General features: G+C 25.4%; 1 protein-coding gene across 1 annotated transcript; it reads right to left on the bottom strand.

Annotated features, from left to right (window-relative positions):
• Positions 1 to 19039: 19039 nt before the first annotated feature.
• On the bottom strand, positions 19040 to 20038 carry LOC137814876 (hydrophobic protein RCI2B). The gene is made up of 3 exons (XM_068617801.2): positions 19834 to 20038; positions 19631 to 19737; positions 19040 to 19242 (listed from the first exon to the last, which is right to left on the bottom strand). Exons 1-2 carry the CDS (start codon positions 19921 to 19923, stop codon positions 19654 to 19656), a joined length of 174 nt encoding a protein of 57 aa, XP_068473902.1. The 5' UTR covers positions 19924 to 20038; the 3' UTR covers positions 19040 to 19242; positions 19631 to 19653.
• Positions 20039 to 20248: the final 210 nt, after the last annotated feature.

Below are 20248 nucleotides of genomic sequence, written 5' to 3'. Positions count from 1 at the left end.
GTTTGAACTTTGACATCTCATGGTAATATACAAAGATAATATATTTATTTTACAATTAATTTTCATAGTTTTCTCTTCAAATTTAAAAGTGGATATCTTCACATTATTCACATTTAATATAATAGAATTCTGATTATTAATAACATTTTTGTATTCTCTTCAGTTTTATTTAATTAAAAATACACTTATAATGTTAATAGGTGTTGGATGAATTTTATTTCTTTTTCTAGAATTTATATGATAACATAAACTAATAAAATCAAATTGTTATTTTCTCCCCTTAACTGGCTATATGCACGCACAGATATAAAGATTATGCTATGAAATCAAAGAGAAAAACTTGTTCTTATGTCATTTTATTGTTCATCAACATTATCTATAGTGTATCTTGGCCATTTTGTTTATATTTTTTAATTATTATTTTAATTAAAGGATGGGTTAAAAAACTAGAAGAAAATTGATAAATAAAAACTAATTTTAGATAATTAGTGATTATATTAATTAAATTAGAAATCTAAACTAAAAAATATTAGTATCTAAAATAGTTTTTATTATTAATAAAAATTTACAAAATAGTTTATAAATTAATATTTAACTATTAACTACTAACTATTTATGTTTTAAATTAGTTCTTTTTTATAAATTAATTTAAAATATAAAATATTAGTAGCTAAAAATTTAATTGATAATTTAGATATCAATTTAAAAATTATTTTATAATACTTTATTAATAATTGAAATCATATTAAATATTAATAATTAATTATTTTTTATCTTTAAATTTAATTATTATTTAATAATTTCATTTTAATCACAGTAACACACTTATAATATCGAAATCTACAAAAATAAATATACCATAAATTAAAATAAAAGAAAACAACTTTTTGCTATCTCATTTTTTTTTATCAGAAAACAGTATCTATAGGTATATATGATCTATTTAGATCTGTTTGTTTTTTTTTAAGTATTTTTAACTAAAAGATATGTTTAAAAATGATACAAAGTGTGTAAGTTTTTTAAAAAAAAACTTTAAAAGTTTTTCAAAAAAAAAATAATTATAAAAAAAAGCATAACTTTACATCACTATTTTTTTTTAAAGAAAAAAAAGTGACCTTGATGATATAATAATTTTTTGAACAATTGAGTGAATGCCAGCTCTTGGAATCCTACAGGTTCCAGGAAATGGGGTTTTTGTGGTTTTGTTGAAGAAAAAAACAATACCGTACGTTGTACATGTTTCTTATCAACCTCTTTTTGTGCTTCACTTTCAGACCCTCCTATTTTATTTCCTTTCCCTCATTTTGGGTCTTTCCTTTATTCCCTTCTCAACAGCTACGTACCCACCATCTATATAAAGTGCTATTAGGTTAAATTTAGAAAGGAGAAAGGAGAAAATGTAAAATCCCAAGTGATTTTTTCCTCTTTGAACAACTCACTTTTAAACTTTATTATGTAATATTCCAAAAAATATTTTTTTTTTCGACGTGCTGCAAAATTAATGCCAAATCTGATATTCTCAAGCTTTAGGTCATTCGTGTATATATGTTGAATTTCAACCCTTTATTTTGTATTAAGAATATTATTTTGATCTATCAATGTTTTGAACATTTTTAAATTAAAAAAGTATGGTCTTATTTTTTTTTCATTGTAAAAATATTATATCATTATAAAACAGCATTCAATAGAAATCAATTTTATAACTAAAAATTATGGGTGGTAATGCGGGTTGGCCCGTTGCATAGGCATGTTTTGCGTTTGACCCGCAAAATGTAGGTTAAGTTGGTCCGTCTTACACAAGAAGTGTGAGCTCATTTCACTAGCTCATTCTGTAAAAGAGGTAATGTGCGGACCTGTGGGTCAGTTTGCATAAGAAAAATATTTTTTTAAAATTAAAATTTCATTAATTATAAAAAAACTCATTCTTACCATTAAGATAAAAGTATAAATTCAATTCAAGTATGAGGATTGTTAGAAGGATTAATTAAAATTATCTTTATATTTTTTATTAATAAATTTTAAATATAAAAATTTACTTAAAATTAAATCTAATGTCACTTTTAATACTATCTCCTTTATATGATTAAAATTTAAAATAAAAAAATCATTTTTTGAGTACATTAAATTTATTTATTTTTTTTTTCGATGTGGGATCTCCAACACACCTCCCTTCGCTAGGATAGGCTCGAAAACATGCTCTGATACCATGTTACAAAGTGGACTTTAAGCCTAACTCAACCCCATAAAACCAGCTCATAAGATTGAGGTTTGCACCCATTTATATACAATGAAAGGCTCTAATCTCTAGTCGATGTGGGATCTCCAACAAAATAAAAGTCACACTTGCAATAATTGATAAATGAGGTATGCTTTTTTTTTTTTTTTACAAAAAATTAATAATAATTTTTTTATTTATGCGGGCCAGTGGGTCAACCCGCCCCATCCCGCTGTTAGCCCGCACGAGTTGCGGGTTATGCGGGACGGGCCAAAGCGGCTCAACAGGCTAGATTAGTGAGCCCGTCCTGCACTTTTTGGTAACGGGCTGCGGACTGGCCTGCATGACCCGTCTCGCATCGTTATCCCTACTAAAAATAACCAGTTAGATACTATATTAACTAAATTAGATATTATTTTAAAAACTAAAAAGTTATTAATATATAAAATCATTTATATTATTAGTAAATATTTTTTAAATTAACTTAGCTATTAAGGTTTTAATATTAATTTATATCTGGTAGTTAAAACCTATATTGACAAACTAATTTTATATGTCAATAATTTTTTATTTTAAAATATAATATTTTTAGTTAATATAATAATTAATTATTTTTTTATTTAATGATTTTCGGTAGTAAAAATAAACATAGTTCGCAATCAATTGATTCTTATTGTTTCCATCTCCGCACTTAAATGTCATGCGAAAAACGTAATATACACTACAAGAAAATAATGAAATAGAAATCAATTTTTAAAGATCAAAATAATTAGTTACAATAGTAACTAAATTAGAGACCATTTTAGAAACTAAATAAAAAATTGGTTTTTAAATTAGTTTCTATTATTGTTAAATAGTTTTTAAATTGGTATCTAATTAGCAACCAAGGTTTTAACTACCAATTATTTAGTTTCTAAAACATTGGTTGCTAATTAGATACCAATTTAGAAACTATTTAACAATAATAGAAACTAATTTAGAAACCAATTTTTTTGTAATTTCTAGAATGTCTCTAATTTAGTTATTATTGCAACTAATTATTTTGATATTTAAAAATTGGTTTCTATTTCATGATTTTGTTGTAGTGATATAATTGAGGGTTCAAATTGATCGTCACATATTAATGAGAAACTCTTGTTATTAGTGATGAAGAAACTAGTGGTTTAACAGGATCTTAACAACAAAGAATTTAGAGAAATTTAAAATTGAAAGTGTCACTTCACAACAAGTTTAGTGTTTTAGTCTTTGAAGAAAGGGTTGAACGGTCTGGGAGGAGTTAATGGAGTAGGAAGAAAATGTAGATTAGGGAAAGTCCATTATTGGTGGCACAGAATTACGTGCATAAAGATAAAGCGAAAAGTGGTAATCAACTAATAATAACATGAATCTTCAGTCAGGTGAGGAGAAAGTACAGAGAGCATTATTAACAGTACCCTACCTACCTACCTATAACTCTCTCAATACTCTTCACACAAAAGCTTTTTTGGGTCAAGTACCTCACTTGTGGACTACAGAAAATGTGCTATGCCAAAAGCATTGGTACCTTCAAACCCTGCAATCATGAACTCTGATTTAGTCCTTCATGTTACCACTCCTTTCTCTGATTCTCTAGTATTCATTCATACCTATTCACCAACCCATTTTACAATGCCACCCTCCTCAACCCACTATAAATTCAGATCCTAGCTTCCCAATTATACCATCATAATCATTGGCCAAGAAGAGTTAACATGGGAGGTAAGTATTCATTGAGTTTCTTCTTTGTTTTCAACTTGTTCAAGAGTAACAAGAAGGCCAAAGGAGGGCGTAGTGGTGGACGTGAGATTGTGCGTGATTGGCCTAGTGATTATGACAGAGGGACTTGGGGTGTGGCTTCACCCAATATTGACTACAAAGCTCGAATTTTCATTGATAAGCAAAAGAACCGTGTTCACCATCAACCTTGACCTGGCTATATATCTGCATGCATGCTGGTGGGAATGGCCAAATATAAGAAGAAGAAGAAGAATATATATCACTGTATTTGTTTACTTCTGTGGATTTTATTATTATACATAAAGTGAGATGTTACTTCTAATCAACTTTTATTAGTGGTATCAGAATGTTATATAATTAATTAATTGTACTTTATATGATAAATGAGTTTTTATAATTAGTTAATATTTTGTAAAATTTACTCATAAAACTTCTTTAATTTTCATTATATGTACAGAAACTAATTTTAATTTAGAGAGAAATACATTTATTTTTCTTTTCTAAAGAAATTAATCCTTGTTGTTTTTCTTGGAGATAGATGAAAGTGTATTGAACATGAAGTAGAAAGTACCCCTAACCAAGTACTTTAAAGAACATAACTATAATAACTTATTGCATACCAGTGGCAACACTGACATATAAAACCAAAAAAAAGACAGTAGCCAATAAGAAACCAATAAGAAAGAAAGAAACTTCCTGAATCCCAGATGAAGACTCGGAAACAGAAGACTGTTGTATGTGAAGGTTCTTTTAAACATGATTCCTGTTTGAGCTGGTCATACAAATAGAAGAAAAAAAAACAGTAAAATTTGATATAGCCCACTTGCAAACCAGCAGAGAAAAAAACCTGTATTGGCTCACATCCGCAACATCAAAGGCATCAGACCATCCTAAACGTGAATGCATCCCTGCCCTGCTTTGCTTTATAGACAGTTCTTGATCTAGTAACTTCACCTATGCAGTTCATTATTCAAATCCATGACCTTGCATACCAGCTGAGAAAATGGCATGTTTTGGCTCACATCTGCAGCAGCACAAGCTTCTCCTTTTTCCTATTTCTCCTGTATACCTGAATGCCAATTCTTAATCTGGAATTATTGTGATTAGATCCTCTTTTCCGTGCACCTCCAAAATAACATACAACGTACCCTCCTGCAGCTTATCTTCAGTGTGTTTCGTTAAGAATGAAAATGTTGGAGATCAGATATCAATATGATCGACTATATATTTATACATTTCATATTTTTTTTAGTACATTTCATAACTTTTATAAAGTTGTTTCATAATTTTTATAAAGTTGAGTTATAGTTAAAGATTTTTTAATATAGTATCAGACTATTCTGGGAAGTGCTATGAGGTTGCTATCAGACCATACTTAAGAAGTTACTTAAGAAGCTGTTATCAGATTACACTTAAGCTGTTATATATGTAGTCTGGTTTTCTCTGCAGGTTGGTGGGTTTGGTGTCTCTTGTGGCTGTTTTCTTTCTTTAGCTTCTTCTTAAGCTTTGGTGGTAGGATAGTTTTAATGCTGTTACATTTTTGTTTAAACACCCTTAAAACTCTTTTTGGAGTGGTTATGCTATTGGTTTAGGTGTTAGAAGCTACTGAATGTGTGATTCTGTTATAATCTATGAGAGAAATGTAATAGTTTTAGTTCTGCATAGGAGTTCAAATATCCCTGAAATATCCTCTTAATTTCATTATTGATAAAAAAAATTGAATTACATTAAAAAATTATATGCACAACTACCTGTACTTCCACTCTCGTCTCAACATATGGTACACTTTACATTCTTTCAGAACAAAATCCTTCGAAGAACTTCCTGCTATGAGTCAGTCACCCTATACTGGTTTTCCAGCACTACTTAGAGAAAATTAGACCAGAACAGTGCACATTTCTCTAACCCTGTCCTATACAACCCTGTAATCATTTTTGTTATTGAAGAATAAAATTACCATTTTTGTTTTTAAACAATGGAAGAAATAAGTTTCACACTGAAAAAATACCAGTGTCAATATCATCATCCTTAAACTCGATCAATTTAGTCTATTTTTAATTATTTACATCAATTTAGCGTGTTTTTTTAAATTAGCTGACATTTTATTTTTTTTAAATATAAAAAAATTCTCTTTGATATGGGTTTCTGTTTTTTAACAACTAATATAACTTACCCAATTTCTTAAAAGTTAAAATGATATTTCACTAGAGAGACATATAATTCTTGTGGCTGAAAAACTTCAGCTTTATAATTTTAAAAAAATGATTTAAGATGAAATATTGTACAAATTATTCCATATTACACGCAAAACTGTTTGCTAATGAATTAAAAAAAAAATCTTAAACAGATGAAAGTTTTGATCAAAATGAATTCGGGATGAACTTTATTTTTCTAAATCCAACAGTATGGTATTTCGTCAGACCTGTCACTTGATTTAAACAATCAAAATCTTAATAATTTCAAACTGGCTCCAGTTGTCAACCTTAATTGGTTTTGTTTTCCATGAACAAAATATGATACGTTGTATTCATGCATGCATATTTCTAATTCTATCTCACTTCCCACGTGGTTTATGGTGAGTTTCCAAAAGATGCTCTTTTCTTTTCTTTCCTTCTTTATTCCTTCCTTTATGTTATATACAAGCTAGTTTACGCTTTTGTAATTCAGCTTTCTAAGTGAAGGTAAAAAATACCAAGATGCTAATCATAATGGAGGAAGTTATATTCTACCAACTTAGATGATATTTGAAGATTAATTATTATAAGAGAAAAACCTAATTATTGATCTTCATAATTATTCCCATGTGTGTTTACATACAGATGAATTTCACGCAGTCTAGTAAAATAATAATAAGTGGAATATAGAATATTTTGGCCATCTATTTATTCACTACAATACATTTAATTAATTTTAAAAACTACAAATAATTAATCATAATATTGATTAAATTAAATATTATTTTAAAAATTAAAAAAAAATTAAAATAATTTTTATTATTAATAAAATTTTAAATTAATTTTTAAATTAGTATTTAATTAGCTAATAAAATTTTAGTTATCAACAACTCTTTAAATCATAATAATGAATTAGATACTAATTTAAAAATTAATTTTTAATATTATTACTTTAAATATTAATAATATTTTAATTTTTAAAATAATATTTAATTTACTCAATTATTTGTGATATGTAATATTGATTTTTATTTGATAATTTTAGTCTAATGGTTGATCTACTTACACAAAAATATTCTAAAACATTTCGAAGAGATGTGAAAGCCCATCATGCTTGTTAAAGAGCTTCACTGGTTAGTCTTTTTTTTTTCTTTTAATTAATATAATATACATACACGAAAATTTATACTATACATTCGTAAAATGTTAAAATATATTCATTTATTTTTCTGTGGATAAAAAAAACATAAAAACACAGAAACTTTGTACGCACCAAATTTTGTTTTCTAAAATTGCCATAACTTGCATATAGTTTTCAATCAAACAAGCAAAAGCAAGAAGATTTTTTTAAGCTTATACCCTATAAATTTCGAATTTAGTTAATTCAGTTTCTAAACTCGCATTTAAATCATTTCCTATCTTTAATAGTTGTCTTAAAACTCCTGAAAAGAAATATCATATATGGATTTAAAGTTTGTGAGCAAAAGAACTGAGAGTGAATAGAAAATCTTAATTATAATACTTAAAACATTAAAACTTTTTATTTCTTTAAGTAAAAAATATTTAGTGGTCAAAATGCACAATAAAAATAAAGATGTAAAAATACAATTTAAAATCAAATTTATTATCAAGACTCGATTAATTAGATTGTATAATTGCCTCAGCTTAAAAAGATGATAATGCCATTTAAACTACCTTTAGTAACTTTATCAGTTTAAGATTTACATATATTTTCATAGCAAAATAGTTTTTAGTTTAATCGACGTACAAAGTGGTGTGCATAGGGCTCATCTGCTTGTTGAGTTACAGATAAAATATTATAATATTACATACTTTATAAATATATTATGTAACACAAATGTTTTTTATTACGAATATGTAAGCACGTATTAGCAACCTCACTAAACTGTATTCCTGTGTGTTTTATTTAGTCTAAAAACTTTTATAACTTTTATGTGATAGTATAAAAAAATAAGTTTTAAATAGTTTTTATAAAACTTAATAAATTTATTACACATTATGATTTTTAATTTGTTAATACTGTAAACTTTTATATATATATATATATATATATATATATATATATTATTCATTCAATTTCTTTGCACTTTATTAAATATAAAGGCAAACAATTTTATCACTTTGAACATGAATACCATAACTTAATACTTAAATAAGAAAATATTTTTGTACGTGAGAAAATTATTAAATAAATTTTAGAGATAAAAAATAATTAATTGTTATAATTTCTAAATTAATTTTTATTATTATTAAATAATTTCTAAATTGATATCTAATTAGCTACCAACATTTTTGCTATCAAATTTAAAATTTAAATAATTAGTAGTTAAAATTTGAGTAGCTAATTAGATATCAATTTAGAAATTATTTAACAATAAACTAATTTAAAAACCAATTTTTTTTTAATCTTAGTCTATAATTTAGTCGATATAATAATTAATTATTTTTTATGTTTAAAATTAATTTATATTTAATAATTTTTTTAATGTAAAGAAAATATTTCAATTATACGAATAATCTACAACCACAAAAAAGTTTCCAACCTTATCCTCCAAGAAACAAAATTTTTTCCAACCTTATCCAAGAAACAAATATTACAGAAATTACAATTTTCAATATTTACTTTATAAATCTAATTAGTAGCTATTAATTAATTTACATGAAAAAAATTCTAATTACAAATCTAAAATTTTATTTAAGAAAATTAAGTCTAATATAATTCAAATTTTGATTATATAACCATATACTTGAGTTTAAATATACATGAATTTTTAGGGTAAAAATATTTATACTATTAATAAATTTTTTAAAAATTATTAAAAAGTCAATAAATTTATTATCGTAACGGTTTGTGACTGGACCACAATATATAAAAAAAAGTTACACTTTCAACACAAGTGTTATTATTATCTTTCAAAAAAATAATAGAAATTGAAATGTTAATATAAATATTACATCATTTATAAAACTTTTTAATATCCATAAAAAATAAATGTTTATTCCCTCTTCATTATAATTCATTTTTTATACTTATTCTACAACTCTTAATATTATTATTTTAATTATTTTTCATATTATTTAATTATAAAATTATTTTTTATTACATTTTTTTTTCACTAAAACTGTCACAAATTGTATACAATTCTTGGGTTTTCAAAGTATAATTTTTCATAACATTTTCAATCTACCTGGATTGATTTACTTAATTTTTTATCAGATTAATTTACTTGATTACAAAATCTTATTAACACTTTCTTCTAGAGAAAAATAGTCCCAAAAGTAATGAACCAAACATATAATTTGAAAAGGTATAGGTAAGAATCCCCTTTTCCATGAACTTGAGCTTTACGATTTTGATGGCATGAGATATTCGAACTTCCATCAACACTCCCAACCAAGTAAACAGAGAAAGATATGTGGTAAACTAAAGAACACACTGATGTGGTAAACAGAGAAAGGGTGTGTGGAGATGGAGCCCAATTTACGTGCCAAGGGTTTTGTGGAAACTAATATTCCCCTTGTCTTGTCTACATCCATTTTCTTTCTTTGGCTACAAATAAAATAAATAACCAAATACTGTCTTCTTTGCTTTTGTCACTGATTTTAGTGATGCCAGGCTAAAAGAAAATGGTTCTCTAGTACTGTTGTACACCTTTTGTGTAACAGAACATAATGGTGGCCATGCAAATGCAAATAAGGGTTTTAAACTCAACCTTTTGAAGATACCTGCAGCAGCTCCATGCAGAAGTTGTTTTCTAGGTTTCTCATCTCGTGTGTGTCTTTTGCAGATTGTTTATAGACCCTTCCCTTCAACCCCCTTTTCCACTTCCATGGTTCCTTTTTCCTTTCTCTCATCGACACCTGTGTGATATATGTTCACACTCTTCGTTTACTGTTTTTTTTCTAAACATAGAACTTTTGCTTGATGGACGTTTCAAGAGCATTAATGTTGCAAACAAACTTCATATATTTGAACACCAGAATAAGTCTGTTTATATTTATGTACCATTGAATGGCCTCAATTTATTCATCTCACAGTCACTTAAAAATATCTTTTTAATGCAGACAAACAGAGATAAAGTTGCTCCAAAATAGTCCTGGTTAGGTTACTTCTCTCGATAATTAATATATATTAAACTCCAGTAATTCTTATTTAACAGATCAAGTCTGCAAACTTATATCAAACTTGAAGAAAAGTTCTTTATTATATAAATTAAACTTAGTTTTCTGAATTAGAGATAGTTACTGTCTAAAAAATTAGAGAGCATCTTAATTTTATGTGCCAGTAATTTTGGGTAGCTTAAATTAAAACAAAATTCTTAAATAAATTGTTGTTCTTGATGAGTTCTCCAATATTTATATTAGATATTGGAGATATAGTATCAAATGTTATGAAAGAGAAAGAATCCTTGGGGATTAAACTATTTGTTGTTTAAATAAAATCTCACATTGAAAAATAGTTTGGATTATCTAAATTAAATGAGTTGTTTGTTTAAAAATCATTTAATGTTCTTATATAGATAAAAAAAAATGTATGCTCTTACACTCTTATCCTACTAGATAATCATTATAAAATAGAAATTAATTTTAAAGAATGAAAATAATTAATTATTACATTTACTAAATTAGATACTATTTTACAATTAAAAATTATTGATATTTAAAGTAATTTTTATTATTAATAAAAATTTATAAATCAGTTTCTAAATTAGTATATAATTAACCACCAATGTTTTAGCTAACAACTTTATAATCTAAAGTAATTGGTAGTTAATTAGACATCAATTTATAATTTTTTATTATTAATAAAAAAAATAGATATTAATAATTTTTAATCTATAAAATAATATATAATTTAACCAATATAGTAACTGATTATTTTTGGTCTCTTATATTAGTTTTTATTTAATAATTTTATTGTTTTGCTATAGTTAACTCATGTCATGGAGATCATATTAGAGATTAAGTAATTGAGGTTTGATATTGTTTAAGGAATAAAAAGCATAAGATGGGAATTTGAGTATATATAGTTTTCAAAAAGAAAATACCTATAAATAATGGTTTAGTAAAATTTTGATTAAGGATCCTGGACTTCTGATGTTGTAGATTATATGATAGTTTAAGAGCGTTTAGTGATATAAGATCGTTTGTTTTAACTAAATTATGTGTCTTCTTCATGTGTTTGTCTTTAGAGCATTAGAAGGGAACAAACTTTTACATCAGTTGTACCTTCTTTTGTCTATTATGAAAGTTTGCATGATTTGACATTTTAAGTTCAGATGATGACATTATTCGCATGTTTCTTGTAATTATTTTGATGTGACTTACAAAATTAATTTTTGACAATTATTTTCTATATAAATAAAGTCTTGTATAAGCTATTATAGTCAACCTAGAGTCGAGATCTTACTAAAAGAAGTCTTAAGTTGTAATAATTTTTATTAGTGAATTTTTTATGGACGTGATATTTATTAACACTTTAATTTAACTACTTTGATTTCTCTTTATTTTTTCTTCACTACTCTTTCTTGTTTAACTTTCTAACTATGCATAATTTTCATCATCATTTTTACTTGTTTGTGTTGGTACACAATTTAGTGAGTATGAGAGTTATTCCTTTATCAAACACTGCATTATTGAAATAACATCGAACATAATCTTTTTAGATTGAAATCACATCGAACATAAGTTTTTAGATAAAAAAAAACTGGCCTAATGAGACACATCCATTGTTTTTCTCTTTCATGCATTTAACCAACACTGAATTATTGCCAAGTGTCAAAGAGAGTTCTTAAAGACACAACCCCAAAATAGAGTTTTTTTTTTCTATTTATCCTTATTGGAAAAAAAAAAGATTCCTATACTCTACATGAATTTCAGGTTAGTTATATATCAGAAACAAAAGATTTGAAAGAATAATTCTATTGTATTTTTCATTTACATAATATATATATATATATATAAACAAGTTACAATTTTTGAAGTTTAGAATTTTGATGTAATACAGGGAATTTTGGTGGAAGTTTGGAGTTTAAAGCTCCACCTAGTTCATCTGATCGAACTATATTTTACGATAATTGGAATAACTTGAAAAAAAAAGTATATTACCATGAAAAAAGAAAAAAAATATCATATTTGAATTGCCTTATTAGAAATATATTGTTGTTTGCGAAAATCTTAATACAATGTACACTGAAAAAATATGCGTGATAATATTGTTAAATATTATTATACTATCTTAAAAACTTAAACTTAAGAATTCAACTCCAACAAAATCATTAAATAAAAATTAATTTTAAAGATAAAAAATAATTAGTTGTTATATTAACTAAATTAAATACTAGGTTAGAGACTAAAAAAATTATTGATTTCTAAATTAGTTTCTATTACTGATAAATAGTTTTTAAATTGGTATATAATTAACTACCAATATTTTTATTACTAATTTTAGAATATAAATAATTGGTAGTTAAAACCTTTGGTAGTTAATTAAATATCAATTTAAAAACTATTTATCAATAATAAAAATTAATTTAGAAATCAATTTTTTTAATTTCTAAAATATTATCTAATTTATTAAAATATTATCTAATTTAGTCAATATAATAACTAATTATTTTTAATTTTTAAAATTGGTTTCTATTTAATATTTTTTTAGTAGCGATTAATAAAACAAGTTACAAGTAAAAAGTTTTTTTTCTAAAGCTTGTTATCAAAGTAATATTAAAAGCTTTAAATAAATATATCTATAATATTTAAGCAATATTTGATTTCAAAAATCATAATTATTATCCTTTAATGCAAGTATTTCTCCTTATAGCCATGAAAGGTTCTCTGCATTAAAAAGTGAGTTTCATAATATCTTGTGTTTAAAGAAATATGTGGTAATTAAGGTGATTAATTAGTGTTTTGAGTATCTAGTATAGTCAAGACATTATGTCAATTGGAAAAACTCTTTATTCCACGTTTTTCCACTATCACGCTACATTTAATAATTCATTTCACATAGCAAGCAAAAGTTCCAAGCCTAAAACACTATGGATGGATGTATCTTACTATCAGGTATCAAAATTTTATTTTCAATTATTTAATCATTGTTTAGAATTATATAATAAATTATTATTATTATTATTATTTTGTAATATAAGGTACTGTTTTTACACTAAATAATAATAAAAAATCATTAAATAAAAATTAATTTTAGAAATCAAAATAATTAATTATATATAGACTAAATTAAATATTATTTTATATACTAAAAAATTATTGGTATTTTAAATAGTTTTTATTATTAATAAAAAATTATAAAGTAATTTTTAGATTGGTATCTAGCTATTAGCTACCAAGATTTTAGCTACTAACTACTATATATTCTAAAATAGTCCCTATTAGTCTTTTAAATACTAATTTATAATGTAAAATATTAGTAGCTAAAATTTTAGTAATTAATTTAAAAACTACTTTATAAATTTTTATTAATAATAGAATTGATTTTAAATAATAATATTTTTTCCTTAATTTTTAAGATAATATTTAACTTCAAATTAATATAATAACCAATTATTATTATTTTCTAAATTAATTATTATTTGATAATTTTTTTATAATATTAGTATTTCTAACATAGTAAAACACATGAGATGCAAGTGAAATAAAGCTGAAAGCATGTAATGTCTCTAATGTGAGTTAGGATTTGTCACAAAAATCTAACCGTAGATGTAACTATTTTTTTGAAATTTGTGTTTTGGTACATAATTACTGTTTTTTATTTTATTTTAACGGCATTTATTAGCATTTTGATATTGGTTTAAAGCTAAAATTTGGATTCTTGATTGATTGGATCATCACATGCAATAAATATAATGACAGATTAGACCACACTATAAACAAGTGAATATATTTGAGTGTTAATTATCTAATTCAAATATTTTTTATTTGAAATTTTGAACACTTAATGTGAAATTTCTAATGGTTTCATCCTTAAATAGGTATGTATAATAATAAAAACAATAGAAATTATTATAATAGTAAATAATATATATATATATATCCTTATGTTTTTTTATATATGACAAGAAAAATGAACCCCAACTAAGTATATAAATATGAGTTGATTCAATAAATAAATAAATAAGGTGAAACGATTATTTAAGTCTAATAAGTGTGTTGGTTTGTCCATTGAAATTTCAGATATGTGAAAAGAATAAAAAATTATTAAAGAAATCTTATACTTTTAACAGTAATTAGTTTATTAGAGTTCATGCAATAGGGGCCACACAAAACTGAACACAAATTGTTATGCAGAGAGTCAACATGCTGGAGAATAATGAACTACGTGAATCTTACCCAATTAGTCTTTGATGTAAACATCAGTCAAAATACATATTTGCAATCAGAAGTTCAGAACATTATTCTCTTTTCAATCATTCAAATAATTATTGTTTTACCAACGAACAAAATAATCTGCTTCCCTTTTTCCTTATACTAATCTTCATCACTGTTTCACTACTTAAGAATCATATTCTCACCGTGATTCTGTTGCATGTTGAATTGAATGAAGCCTGCCTAAAACAGTTCAAACTCAGTTAATCTAGAAAGCATCACATCTAGTCAAATTGCTTTCAGTATATTTTGAAATTTGAACTTCTAGAACTAGAACCCTCCTTTGCATGCAATTTGCACTCACTCCATACTCAAGTTCATACTGTTGAGTTCAGGTGGATAAAATATGCAGAAAAAATAAAATATCTAAACAAATTTGTGATGTGTCTCAAGATATATGAGATGGAAATGCACAGCAGAAATAGGTTTCTATTATATGTAAAAATTCTCATACTGTCTTAAAAACAAGTTATAAACCCAGCAAAAACTTATTTTTGCTATGCATCAATGTTCAGAATCGTGACACAGAACAGAAACTTGTGTCTTGCTCGTATTTCTTCATATACAGTGGAAATAAGTTTCCACTATATTAGAGTCTGAAGTGCCTAAATAGATATGAGGGGTGCTAACAGTATAAGTTTCAAAACAATATGGGTACCAACATGGGCTGATTATAAAAGTGAAGGCAAATGCTCCCTGCACCATCAATTCCACCATATCAATTCCAACATGCACCCAACCTGTGAATGATAAAAATGTCTTTTTAAAATGATGAAAATAACCTTAAAAAAAATGGTGTAAATAAAAATTACTTCCAGAACCTTTTATGAAAATATTCTGGATCTAGATATCCGTAACATTTGAATTCTGAAATTTTTTTATCCAGAATGTATTTTTTTATTTTTTAATTATATTTACTATTCTGAATTTTTAAATCAAAAAATAAGGGTATTTTTAAAATTTTACAAAAATAATAGAGTGGAGGTTAGAATTAATATTGGTACAAGAACAAATTGCCAAAAGTGAAACTACTTGGCCCAGTTGAGAGCTCAAAGTAGTGGCAGTTAGGTATAATTTTGGGGTTAATAAATAGTACAATGTTAGACAATTTTTTTTTTCCTTATCTTCATACTTTCTCCCTCCACCTCACCTCTATGTTAATTATGAAAGAGTTGCATTCGGCATTTTCATATCTTCCTTATAACATCAACACTTTCATTATTCTTTACTCACAATGTTTGAGAGAAATTTTAATCGTGTGTGAAAAAATAAATTTTTGAAGTTTTGTACTCTATTTTTTTGCACCTTACTTATTTTTTTTCTTATTTTTTAGGTTTTAAAAAAATGAAAAAAATAAGTGAACAAAAACAGAATCATCACACTAAAAAAGTCACAAAACTTATATCATTCACTCAAAAACTACCATCACTTAAAAATAAAAAACACCACACTCTTCACCATATTAAAAGGAGTATTGTTGAATTGAGAAGGTGTGGGGATAATTTCTCCAATGTTATTATGGAAGTGAAACAGGCCTATTTTTATATCTATGCTCTTTTTTTTTAACAAAGTTTGATTTCAATTTTTTATCTAGATGAATATGATGGGACAAGTTTGATATATATTTAAATCTAAAATATTATATTAAAATATAAAATATATCTGTTTTGAAATTTAACAAACGACTAAAGTTCAAAAGATAAAAGAACAAAATGATTATTTTAAAAAAAATAACTTTAAATTTATTTTATTAAAAAAAAATAAGGCCGAAAAATATATTTTGTATTTTTTAAGATTTATGAATGTTAACCCAATATAGAAAAACTAGCACTTAAGAAAGGAATATTTCATCAACAGAGATTAACTTTAATCAAAGAAGTTAATCTTTCACGTGTCAAGATTTGAATCTTATTAAAAATGTATTCAATTAAATGTTTAGTATTCGATGTACATAACAATAACATATCTTTATTTTAATTATTGTGTATATTTATACGTTTGTGATAAATTTTGTTATTATTAAATTAAAATTAACATAAATCATTATAGTACCTATTTTTTTCATATGATTTAATTTTGTTAATTATTTTTTAATCCTAATGCACATTTAAACTTTCTGAATACCAAAACATTCCATTACCATTTGCCCCGACCGGTAGAGAAAATTTAAATTATTTATGCAGAAAAATGCTTTAATCAGTTTGAATCTTGTGTCCTTTTGTAAGTGTTGTTCATTAATTTATACTGCGATATCTTCTGGATGAATCCATGTATTTGAAATTATTTTTTTGAGAAAAACGACAACTAATGATTTTAATTCAGTGTACTTAAAGTGTTGATGTTTATTATATAGTTTATAAGTTGGTTGTTCTTGTTTCTGTGATCCCATTTTGAAGAACCTTTATTCTCATATCTTACCTGCCAGATACGTCAAATTGATGCATCCAGGTCATTCAACATTTCATAAACTTGCCTTTTCGTTTTCCAAATCTTGCTTCTAATATGTGACTTTTATTAAAATATTATTAATGTTTTCAGTTATATTTTTGTACTTTATTTTGGAATTTGTTTGAGTAAATTAAATACAATGTGTTATTTTCAGGTATAAGTTTTTTATATAAATAATTTAATTTGTATTTTTGTAAAATAATAATTTTTGCATAAACAAATTGAACTCAGAGAAAAAAATCGTTTTTTTATGAAGAAACTTATAAAACAATGTTTTCGACTCAATAATAGTTAATAAATATTTTTGAATCAATAATTAAATACAATGTTAATCACTGGAGGTTTTAGTACATTACATTAAAATAGTTGATTATGTTGTTTTTGTTACAAAATCAGGAAAATCAACGAATTGGTTGGTTGCAAGGATATTCTGTTTAACATTCTTTCACAAACATTTTATAAGATTTATTAATAACAAAGAGAAAACTTCAAGATTTTTTCTCTTAATTTACAAATTTTATCATTATGCAACGCTTAAATTTTTTAAAAAGTAACTTTGTTTCTTGAAAAAATTGAAATTATTACTATATAGTCACTAAAAAATTTATTAACAATTTCAGAAATCAACGTTATTGAATCAATTGTTAACAAGTTAGTTTTTAAAAGATGAATGAAAAGTTTTTGCTTTAATAAAGTAATTGAAATCCAAACTTGTGACGCAATTACCAAATACGATTCGAATCAAACAGAAAGCAGGTGTTCCAGTGGCTGTATTTACCATTTTTGGTGTTATGGTATTATTATTAATCTTTATTTTTTGGCCATCTTCACGTCTGCATTTGGAGGCTTCCATTCCCGAGAGAGGGACTTTATTTTATTTATTTTATGCCACTTTTTATGACAATAAGAGAGATCAAATAAAATATAAAAATGCAGGAACTTGAGACAAGGTATATTATTATATAATAACAAATATGTGAAGGAGTGTTGAAAAAATAAAAAATAATATTATTATTTTCTTTGAAACGAAACCTACAAAATATCTAGTTTTTAATTGACCAAAAATTAATAATTTTTATGCAGAAAATACATGACGAGTCACTTTTACTATATACAATTAAGAGAGCAATTATAAGCTTCTTATACTCTTCTTTTAATTTAATATTTCTCATAAATAAATATGGACACATGTGTCAAACATATGTATTATAAAGTCTTCAATTTAAAAAATATTTATTGGATTTATGATAATTCTATCACAATTTAACATAATTTTCTAAAAAATACACTAAATTTTTAAAAAATTAAATTTATAATATAATTTTTTATTATAATTATAAAAATAATAAATAAATCTTTTTGAACCATAATTTTTTTTTTTTTATAATTTATATAATTTATAACTATATAACATATAATTTTGTATTCCTGTGTCATGTATATTTGTGTTGTTTCACTGTCTATATGTCACATAGATTAAATGTCTTGATATCATAGATTAATTTTACATTTTAGTTTTTTTATAATGCATTATAATTTCTATTGGTAATGGTTTATAATTATCATATTATATTTTAAAATATTTTATATTATTTTAAACATATTAACAACGTTACTAATTTTTTTATCAAAAAAATAATAATTAAAAATAGAATGCATAACTAATTTAAATCAGTTGTAAGTTTATGTGGAAATCATGATCCAGCGAATCCATCTCTTACTCCAATTAATTAAGCCATATGTTTCTAGCAATATAAGAATGAATATGTGGGAAATGATGAGCAAGTCCATCAGTTTCATTGCTTGACGAAATGCTCTCCTAAATAAATAAAAATAATTATGGAGAATAACTTAATTTTACTAATTTGAAAAAATTAAATATAATATTTTTTATTAATTTGTCACTAAAAATATATTAACAATAAATACATTAAAATGTATTTAACCACATTAAAACTTACTAAACATTAATGTCTATTTAACACATTTATTTTAAATACTAATAAAATTGATTGAATAAATTAATGCATATAAAAAAAGAAGATGAGAATTAATATGAATTAAATTGGATAAGCGTTAAAACTAGAGTACACAACGTCCACATTTGGTTTCCACATAAAACAACAACAGTAACTTAAAAACAGAGACAACAAAAGAATCACGTCCATCCACCTAAGATCAAACGGTAACTGTAGAGTTCAGAAACATGCAAAACCCTCTTCCTTTGAAACTCCATCACTGGACCACCTGCCAACAAAAAAGCATTGGTTTTCAGTGATGAGCTGAAGAAGGACCACTTCCATCACACAAGACAAAAAGCGAAGGTCCACTTCCTTATTATTTCTCAACAAAATTTATCAGAACAAAACGTAAGGCAGAGCAAACTAAGTGCCATACGCTACTACCTAACCACAACTACTTGCCAAGAAAACAGCTTCAAATTTCCGTGTTCAAACGATCAATTTCAGAACTTACTGGTTTATTTAAAACCATGTACAGATCTTAAGGGAATAACAACAACAATGATTTAGAAAGAGAGAGCTACATGCATGGCATGAGTACTGCATATGTGTACTTTAGTTTTAAAAATAATTGTACAAGTTGTAAAGAAAAATGGAAGGGGAAAAAAAGTTACTTAGAAAAGGTGGATGATGAGTTTCACTTGGTGATGGCATAGACAGCATAGATAATTCCAGGAATGTAGCCAAGAATGGTGAGCAGCAAACAGATCCAGAACTCTACCTGTGATATGGAATTTGCAGAGACGGAACCAAGAAATGAATCAGAGAAAGAAAAAAAAGAAGAAAACAGAGAGTGCATGAGTAGGTATATATATACCTTGCAGCCATGCTTGAGAAAAACACCGAGAGGAGGGAGGATGATGGCAAGGAGAATATCGATGCAGGTAGCTGTGCTTCCATCGGCCATTTTCTCTTACCCTTTTGAGCTTTTTCTTTCAAAAGAAAGCAGAAATTTTGTACTGTTCAGACTGCTGAAGAAGACGTAATGCGATCTATGATGACCAGTTAGACGCTTATTTATAGACGCTTATTTAAGATCTCAATAACAACTCCACTTCCATTATATGCAATTTTCATTTTTCATCAACAATTAAATATTACGCGTTTTCTCATACACTTATTTATTTATATATACATGGCTGCACTACACACGAAAAAAAACATACACTTCACAAATAATAAAATAATATTTTAATTATATTTAATTTTAATTTTAAATATTATAGTATTAT

The sequence above is a fragment of the Phaseolus vulgaris genome, chromosome 1 (genome assembly GCF_051622355.1).
Source record: "Phaseolus vulgaris cultivar YP4 chromosome 1, ASM5162235v1, whole genome shotgun sequence".
NCBI classification, from domain to species: Eukaryota; Viridiplantae; Streptophyta; class Magnoliopsida; order Fabales; family Fabaceae; genus Phaseolus; species Phaseolus vulgaris.
This window is presented reverse-complemented; position numbering and strand designations above follow the sequence as displayed.

What these genes read in the sequence shown, in the direction of transcription:
- LOC137814876 (XM_068617801.2), bottom strand. Translation starts at nt 19,923, where the DNA reads ATGGCCGATGGAAGCACAGCTACCTGCATCGATATTCTCCTTGCCATC. An exon ending in TTCTCAAGCATGGCTGCAAG is followed by an intron (nt 19,738 to 19,833) that starts GTATATATATAC and finishes TCCATATCACAG; the next exon opens with GTAGAGTTCTGGATCTGTTT.